Source organism: Rhincodon typus, chromosome 2 (genome assembly GCF_021869965.1).
Source record: "Rhincodon typus isolate 14 chromosome 2, sRhiTyp1.1, whole genome shotgun sequence".
NCBI classification, from domain to species: domain Eukaryota; kingdom Metazoa; phylum Chordata; class Chondrichthyes; order Orectolobiformes; family Rhincodontidae; genus Rhincodon; species Rhincodon typus.
The window spans coordinates 25,525,402-25,535,108 of NC_063333.1; the positions used below are offsets into that span (position 1 = coordinate 25,525,402).

At 41.8% G+C, this 9,707-nt stretch overlaps 1 protein-coding gene across 1 annotated transcript in view; it reads right to left on the reverse strand.

Moving 5' to 3' along the window:
* Nucleotides 1-9,168, reverse strand: part of pitrm1 (pitrilysin metallopeptidase 1) — a 111,887-nt gene extending 102,719 nt beyond the window's left edge. The window contains exons 1-4 of the mRNA XM_048614691.1: nucleotides 9,003-9,168; nucleotides 7,123-7,225; nucleotides 5,090-5,196; nucleotides 1,666-1,817 (exon numbers count right to left, since the gene is read on the reverse strand). Coding sequence (XP_048470648.1) covers nucleotides 1,666-1,817; nucleotides 5,090-5,196; nucleotides 7,123-7,225; nucleotides 9,003-9,070 — 430 coding nt within the window. The 5' untranslated portion in view covers nucleotides 9,071-9,168. The remainder of the gene's footprint in view (nucleotides 1-1,665; nucleotides 1,818-5,089; nucleotides 5,197-7,122; nucleotides 7,226-9,002) is intronic.
* Nucleotides 9,169-9,707: the final 539 nt, after the last annotated feature.

The window sequence follows — 9,707 nt, forward strand, 5'->3', positions numbered from 1 at the left end:
GTGGTGTACCTCAAGGATCTGTTTTGGGGCCACTGCTGTTTGTCATTTTTATAAATGACCTGGATGAGGGCGTAGAAGGATGGGTTAGTAAATTTGCAGATGACACCAATGTCGGTGGAGTTGTGGATAGTGCGGAAGGATGTTGCAGGTTACAGAGGGACATAGATAAGCTGCAGAGCTGGGCTGAGAGGTGGCAAATGGAGTTTAATGCGGAAAAGTGTGAGATGATTCTCTTTGGAAGGAGTAACAGGAATATAGAGTCCTGGGCTAATGGTAAGATTCTTGGTAGTGTGGATGAGCAAAGAGATCTCGGTGTCCATGTGCATAGATCACTGAAAGTTGCCACCCAGGTTGATAGCGTTGTTAAGAAGGCATACAGTATGTTAGGTCTTATTGGTAGAGGGATTGAGTTTCGGAGCCATGAGGTCATATTGCAGCTGTACAAAACTCTGGTGCGGCCGCACTTGGAGTATTGTGTACAGTTCTGGTCGCCGCATTATAGGAAGGATGTGGAAGCATTGGAAAGGGTGCAGAGGAGATTTACCAGGATGTTGCCTGGTGCGGAGGGAAGGTCTTATGAGGAAAGGCTGAGGGACTTGAGGCTGTTTTCGTTAGAGAGAAGAAGGTTAAGAGGTGACTTAATAGAGACATACAAGATGATCAGAGGATTAGATAGGGTGGACAGTGGGAGCCTTTTTCCTCGGATGGCGATGGCTAGCACGAGGGGACATAGCTTTAAATTGAGGGGTGATAGATATAGGACAGATGTCAGAGGTAGGTTCTTTACTCAGAGTAGTAAGGACGTGGAATGCCCTGCCTGCAAAAGTAGTAGACTCGCCAACTTTAAGGGCATTTAAATGGTCATTGGATAAACATATGGATGATAATGGAATAGTTTAGGTTAGATGTGCTTCAGATTGGTTTCACAGGTCGGCGCAACATCGAGGGCCGAAGGGCCTGTACTGCGCTGTAATGTTCTATGTTCTATTCAACTGGAAGAACAAATAAGCAGGGGGGCTAAAGGGCTTACTTCTGTCATCATGAAGGACACTGAATTAATACTCAAACTAAATGGAGAGTCACTACAATTCCCCCTGATAGTAGAGATTACATATAAAAAGAAAGGCTTTTGAAATGTTGTGACTGCTTTCATTAGAAAAGATGAGATTCCTGGGTGATTTAGTCGAGATGTTTAAACTTATGAAGGAAAATGGACAAAACATATTCCTTCTAATTGTAGAGTGCAGAAGATTAAATAACACATTTAGAACAACAGAAGAAACTATTTTAAAACTGGAAAGTTCTGGAATGTACTCACAGTTCGTGATTAAAATAGACACTTTAAGCATTTAAAAGGTGGAATAGATAGCTGAAGAAAGAGTAAGTAGGGAATGAGAAAGAGCCTAGTTCAATGATTAGGAACCTTGCTTGTGCAGAGGTTAAACACGAATTGACTGGTAAGGCTAAGCAGCATCTTGTTCTAATTTTGTGGTTATGACATGCAGAATTGAAACATTTTCTTTACAAAAAAAAAAGACTACAATGAACATATATCACAAAAGTTGTTCAGTTAAACTTGTTCCACAGATTAATTACAAACCGAGCTCAAGAACTCTTGTACCCCCAGCATGATCTACAGGCATACCTAATTCATCAATTTCTGACCTGTGAACGCATTCATGAAGGTGGCAAGCGATCGTGTCAACATTTTGAAGAAGGGATCTCTACATTGGTACTTCTCAGAGCCACAAAGTACCACATGTTCCAAAATATGAGGAACTCCAGTACTATTGAGCGGCGTAGTACGAAACTGCACACTAAAGAAAGAACACACACAAATACCTCAATGTTAGTTATTTATGTAATAATACCACAAAAAAAAGCAAAAACTGACGATGTTATATAACCTCACTAAAATTCTAACTTTAACTTTCTTACCAATTAACAAAAACAGCAATGGAGACAGGAGGAGAAACACTTTCACACAAGTCTTTTAAGATCTGGAATGCACTGCCCGAGATTGCAGTGGAGAACAGTACAACTGAGGCATTCAATTGGGAATTTGCTTGTTGTCTGTGAAGTAGTGAACAACGTGCAACTTCACAGGGAGAATGTAGCAAAGTGAACAGGAGAGCCAGGGTGGATATAATGTTCTACTTCCTGTGCTGTAACAATTCTGATTCTATAATCAACCATCTCATTCTTCAGCATCAATCACAGCCACCTAAATCTTCATGGTTTAACAAAAATAAAAGAGCTCATAAAATCCACAATCCTTTATTTGGAACCATGGGCCAAGATCTTGTGCCCACGAAGAAGCTCACTAGTTCAAGCTCCAATGAGCCACTTAACATCCAACAGACAAGCTTCTCAATGTATCATGAGCCTCCCTAGTAAAGACATGTCCCAGCAGAAGCTGCTGGCTAATCACAGATCATTGCTGGAATCCCAAGATTTGAGTATCTAACGACCAGTTCATTTTAATTCCAAACACTCAAGATGGGGATTGCAGTGAGAGTTGGGTCAAGGGTTTAAGAGATAAAGAAGAGGACTGGCCATCAGTGCCCACCCGTGACCTCTATCCCATAGCCCTAACTGAGGCAAATGAAGCCCCTAACTCATCCTATCCCCACCCATCAGCAGGGAGTGGATAGTTGATCGCCTTTAGTGGCTGCTGACTGAGTAATTAAGGACCTTGACTGGTAACAAGTTTCAAAGGGTCCAAATGGATCTTCATGCCTTGCACTTAACTGCTGAGGTGATGTGAAAGGGGCAAATACTCTTCAGGTCCAACTCTCAATTATTTGGCCATCTTGCCATCTCCATGGATGGGATGATCACACTCAGACGGTTTACAGCCCAGGAACTTATTCATTTCTTCGTACCCATGCTAGCTGTTTCTAACAGACACTCACCTACCCAGTCTTTTCCCCAAAGCACTGTAGATTTTCAATCTTCAGGTAATGATCTAGTTACCTTTTCAAAACCACCACATACTCTCAGGCAGTACTGTACACCCCAGACCTTAACCATTCACTGTAAAAAAAAAAAAAAAGCTTTTCCTCATAACATAATTGATTTAGGATGATTGGCTAAAGAAGCAATGAACAATCTTCTTAATTCATTCATGGGATGTAGGCATAACAAGCTAGGACAGGATTTTTTTCCCCAATTCCTAAGTACCCAGAGGGAAGTTAACAGTCAATCACATTGCTGGTGTTCGGGAGTCACCTGTAGGTCAGAAGAGACAGCAGACTTCTTTCCTTAAAAGAAATTCATGAACAAGGTGGGTTTTTGACACAAATATTGACAGTAGTGACATGGTTGATGTTACATTGTTTTCAGTCTAGATGTTACTGAATTCAAATTTCACCATCTGCTACGATGGGATTCGAACCCATGTCCAGAGAACATTAGCTTGTATTTCTGAATTACTGATGACATTATTGCTATGCCACTGCCTCCATATTCTATCCTCATTGATCCTTCTGCCAAGGGGAACAGTCTCTTTCTATCTATCTTTTCTAAACCCCTCATGATTTTTAAAACCTTCATCAAATCCTCTCCAAGAACAGCCCCGCCTTTTCCAATCTAACCATATAGCTAAGTTCCTCACCCCTTCTCTGCATCCTCTAGGCCTTCCAAAAGCATGTACCTAAAACCAAATGCAATACTTCAGTTGAGGCCAAACTAGTTTTGCTTTCATTACCACTTCCTCAATCTGTTCTACCATCTTCAATGACAAACCTGCACATACATCCCCCAGGGACCTTTGCTCCCACACCTTTTTCAGAACTCAATTTTATTTTATATTGCTTCTCATTATTCATATGAGCATTCACCATTTCTCTGCATTAAATACCAACTGTCACTTGCCTGTTTATTCAACCAGCCTAAGAACTATAGGTCTATCATTAACTTTCTTACCGTTTACAATACTTCCAAGTTTTACATCATCTACAAATATTGAAATAGTGTCCCTTACACCCAAGTCTAGGTCATTAATATAAAACACAAAAAGCACAGGTTCCAACACTGACCCCAAGGGAACTTCATTGTGTATTTTCATCCAGTCCAAGATAATAGTTTAACTTTTTCTCTATTCCTTGTTATACAACCACTTTTCTATTCACCACAAAAACAGAGATTGCTGGAGAAACCCAGCAGGTTGGGCAGCATCTGGGGCAAGAAAGCAGGGTTAACTTTTCAGGTCCAGTGACCTTTCTTCAAAATCTCAGACCCTTCTTTTACAGGGTTTCTCTAGCAATTGCAGGGTTTTTTTCCACTTTTCTATTCCCGCTGCTACTAGCCTTTTATTCCATGAGCATATTCACTTTTTAAATCCTGGTGCACATGCAGCAAAAATCACTTACTAAAATTTTACTCATGTAGAGATTATCAACTGATTCTGACACATTCCACAGCAAACTTTATTTTAAGCAGCACTCTTGATAAACTGACAAAAAAATTATATCCTTGAAATTCTGTAAGTTTACTGTATTATCATGATCTGAGTAATCAGTTGGGGATGCGACTGAGAAGGCTAGCTGCGATAAATTCTTTGTTATATTGTATTTACAACATAAATCACAAATAACAACTATGATGTGTAAACCCTCTGCATTACATTTCCATTACTTAGCGTGTGTTTTTACATTGATAATGTGGACTTCTTGATCAACCAGAATATTTGTTCAACCAGTGCACTCTTGGTCCCACAGGGGCTGATTAATGAAAGGTTTGCTGTACTTTTAAATAGTGAACCATATAAAAAATGTAAATGCTGTCAATACTCAGTAAATCTGGCAGCATCTGTGGAAAGAGAAACAGAGTTAAGGTTTCAGGTCAATGACCTCTCACCAGTTCATTAACTTGTATCTCTCTCTCTCTCTCTCTCTCAAGATGCTGTAAGATTGGACTACGTCCAGAATTTTCAGATTTCCAGCATTCACAAGGTTTTAAATTGTCCTGAACACTCTTGAATCAATTTAAAAGCACACACCAGGAATGGTTATTAATAAATAAGAACATAAAAACAAATCAGGCATACTAAACAAGACTTTGCTTAAAGTCATAAGTAAAGCGATACCTGAATAGATTGTTTGGATCATCCCTTGCAATATGCAAGTACTGAGCCCCTGTATTATCGTGGTTAAGTTTAACAGCTGTCAAGAGGAGATCAGGAACAGGAGACACCTATTGGAGAGAAAGATTGTTCTTGTTATGATAAAAATACAGGAATTTTGAGTTTGTTTATATTTCCAGTCCTTTTAAGACAATTTTCAAAAACAGCAACCAAATGTTACCTGTTTGTGTTAATGAAGTAGAATAATCTGATAAATTCAGCCATGCTCAACTGTTACTGTCCACTGGCAAGAATTTAATTCAATTATCTGAATAAGCATCTTAGAGTTTATTAAATTTGAAAATAAGAAGAAACAGAAATAGAGAAGTTGAGCCTACTCAGCTGTTCAATCCAATCATGAAGAATTTGAGCTTCAATTCCAAATTCTTGCCCTCTCTCCGTAGCTCTCAACTGCCTAAGAGACCAAAGATCTGTCAATCTAAGCCTTAAATATATTCAATAATTGAGTATTCCATCTCTCTGGAGTGGAGAATTCCAACCATTCACAATCCTTTGACTGAAGAAATTTTGTTTCACTTCAGTCCTAAATTTTCAGCGCTTTATCCTGAAATTGTATCCCTTTATTCTAGATGTCTCCGCTAGGGAATTGATTCCAAGTGTCTAAACCAACAAGCACCTTCATAACCTTGACTGATTCAATGAGATCACCTCTCATTCTCAAACATCAACCCAATTTACTCAGCCTCTCATCCGTGGGACAAATCTACTGAGGATGTGCCTCCAGATACAACTATATCCTTCTTTACATATGGAGACCAAAATTACAGACAGTATTCCAGATGTAGTCTGATCAAACCCAATACAATTTTACCAAGGCTTGTTTACTACTGTATTCAAATCCCTTTGAAATACAGATTAATGAATTTGCTTTCCTAATTTCTTGATGTACCTGCATGCTAACTTTGTGTTCCTGTACAAGCAGACCCAAGTCCCACTGAACACCAACATTTTGAAGTTGCATGTCTTTTCCAAAACATTGTTTCTGTATTCTTATGACCAAGCGAAAAAGCTTACACTTGTCTACATTATACTCCACCTGACACAAGTTGCCCATTTCATCTAATCTACCTATATCTCTTTGCAGCCTCTTGGTGTTCTTTTCACAGTTTACATTCCCATCTAGTTCTGTATGTGTGTAAGTATTAGAAAAATATAGAGGCTAATACATCTCAGGCTGAGCACAGATTCTTACGGCATTCCATCAGTCATAGCCTTTAGAAAATGCATCACTAATCCCTAGTCTGTTTCCTATCTATTAACCAATCCTCTACCCATGCTAATATAATCAGTCTCAACTCCAGTAGCCCTCATCTTTTCCATTAACCTTTTGTATTGTACCCTGTTGTCTTTATCTACTTTTAAAAAAAATCATGGAATATGAGCACTGCTTTATTGTCCATCCCTAAGTGTCCAGAGGTCAGCAAAAAGTTAACAACATTAAGTCTGGGAGAGGTCAGATTTCCTTCCCTAAAGAACATTAACGAACAGGTTAGGCCCCATTTGTCTAGCTTTTTAATTCCAGATTTTTCTCTTCCGCTGAATTCAAATACCATCATCTGCCATGGCAGTTTTCAAACCTACATTCCCAGAATATTAGCCCACAGTTATGTTTAACTGGTCCAATGGCATAACCATTACACCACAGCCTCCCCAAGAATAATGATGTTACATTTGCTGACTTCCAATCTGCTGGGATCTTTCCAGAATCTAGTGATTATACTCTAAAGTATTTCACAAGCTGTGGAGCAGCTTTGGGTTACCTCAAAGACGTGAAAATGATATAAACGTTTTCTTTAAAATAAAGCAGTGCAGAATATTCAAAATAATGTTTGTTTTCAGGCTACATGCAGTTAGTATTTCCCAAACATTGTAAACATGCAGCAATACTACCCACAGGAGTTTTTTTTGAGATCATACCACAGATTGGCATTCAGCTCCATTCAGAGTGATTGCTGGTTAATAAGATAACAAACTACCTGGTTGACAGTGAACCCATGAATCTTCTTCCCAACTGTGTACTGCCGGGCTCTCTCTTGTGCAGAACTGCTGTTCCATCGCCAAGAACAGCAGCTCACAGATCTATTAAGAAAAAGGATCACACACTCAAGAAAAAGGATATTGGAGTTACAGTAAAACTTTCCATCTAGTTAGATAAAAACATGACTTGACTGTAAACTGGAAATCTAATGACAACATTTACGGAAATTGCTGGAAAAGCTCAGCAGGTCTGGCAGCATCTGTTGCGAGAAATCGGAATTAATGTTTCGAGTTCAGTGACCTTTCCTCAGACCTGATGGTAGCTAAGAAAAAGTTGTTTTTTATGTAGAAGATAGGGTGGGGCGGGGGGAAATGGAGAAAGGAGTAAATGATAGGTGAAGATAGGCCCAAAGATAAAGAAGAACAGTTGGACAAAGGAGTGGATAATGATCAGCCTAGCAGAATGAATAACTACTAATGAGGACAATTAACTGCTAACAGTGGGTTGTGTAATAGCAGACCAAGCGATACAAGGCCTGGTGTATATGGTACGGGTAAGGACATGGGAGGTGTCTCACAAACCTTAAAATTGTTGAACTCAATATGGAGTCCAGAGGCTGTAGCATTTGCAAGCGGAAAAATGAGGTGCTGCTCTTCCAGCTTGCACTGAGCTTCAGTGGGGCACTGCAGCAAGTCTGAGACAGAGAAGTTGGCCAGGGAACATAGTGATGTGTTGAAGCAGCAGGCAACTGGAAGCTTAGGGCCTTTTTTTGCTGACAGAACAAAGATGTTCTATGAAGCAGTCACCCAGTCTGTGCCTCATTTCCCTAATGTAGATGAGACCACATTGTGAGCAACAAATGCAGTAGACTAGATTGAGTGAAGTGCAGGTAAATCGCTGCTTCACTTAGGTGGGGTGTAAGATACTGAGGAAACAGAAAGTAAACAGGCAGGGGTTAAACCTTCTGCAGTTGTAAGGGAAGATGCCATGGGGCTGTGGGGGTGAAGTCGTGAGTGAAGGAGAAGTGGACGAGGGTGGTGTCTGGTGGTGGCATCCCGCTGGAGGTGGCGGAAATTGCCACTAATAATCTTCTGGATGTGCATGCTGGTGGGATGGCAGGTGAGACAAGGGGGACCCTAACGCTGCTGTGGGAGGGAAGAGAGGGGACGGGGGCTGAAGTACGGAAGATGAGTCAGACCTGGCTGAAATCTGTTGAGTTGACCAAAACGGTTGAGAAAAATAATAAACTGATCTTAGGCATTTTGCAGAATTAAAGCCTGCACTCAGAGCAATTCTTTTGAATGGTAAAGTCAGGGTGACACATGGAGAAGAAAGTAGATACCATCATATGAGTACAAGTGCAGAGGCTGCTACAGCATCATTGATCCTCTCATCTGTATTTAAACCAAACTCAGGATGGGCAGCATCCAACAGAATACAAGGACACATTGTAGTGAACCAGCACTAACACACCCAGTGCAAAACCTTCTCCAGGCAGGCTTGAAATGAATTACAGAGTAGGCAAAACCTCCGTCACCACAGATCCACAGCAGGGTCAGTCTGAGAGTCTCAGGGTATTGGGGGGAGGGGGAGGTGGTAATCAGTGCCCAGGTCAACGAGTCCTCCTGGGATCGAGGAGGTTACTCCTGCAACCGACAGATGCTACAGCTCGGAGCGCCGGGGCTGTTATCTGTATCACCGGAGCTTCGGGCCAAGGCCACGGCTGCTTTCATTGACTGAGCCCAGGAGGCGATCCCCACGTGCCCCACAGCCCCCTCTCTCTCACTAGGGTTCGGCTCTAAACTTGTGACGCTCGAAGACATGAAGAGCAGCGTGGATTGCGGGGTCAGCGCCCAGTCCGGCCTGACCTGGCCTCACCTCCCGCTCCGCAGGAACGATAGCGGCCACACTGCCCTCACACCGGCCGCCCTCCGTACCGCCGCCATTCTGCCCCAACACCAATACCCGCCTGCCCCAGTACGCCAGCGGGCCGCAGTCACCAGGCACCGGCTCACACTGCCTACCCACTGCACCCACCAACATCCCGAACCCTCATTGGTCAGGATTGGAGAAACTACTGACGTCGACGATGGAAGGCGTGACCAACCTCGCCGGTGCACGCATGCGCAGAGTCCCAGTCCAGGGGCTGATTGATTTAAAGGCCGTGTAGCCTGCTTAATGGTATCAAATCTGCAGGGGGTGCTGGTGGGATTAGTTGCATTTTAAGCAAAGCAATATGCACATCATGATGGATACTGTTTATTACTGAACTATTTGTTCGAGTGTTGGCCTGCTATCTCCTTATATGATGCACTGTTAAGCTTTGTGAGTGTCAGACTTTTGCCAAATGCCTTGGCTTGTTTTGCAAAATTGACAGTATGATATAAATGTAATAAAAGCAAAGAACAGCAAAGTGTTGAGGTCCCAACGCTCATCCACGGGAATGGCTCCCACATGGGAAAGAGGCATGGTCGATGCGAGGTCAGGACCAGTGATTTATAAAGTTTGAGTAGGTGTGACGGTCCTGAACAAGCATGTGGACTATATGGAAGCCACAAACACGCAAACAGGCAGGAGCAAAAC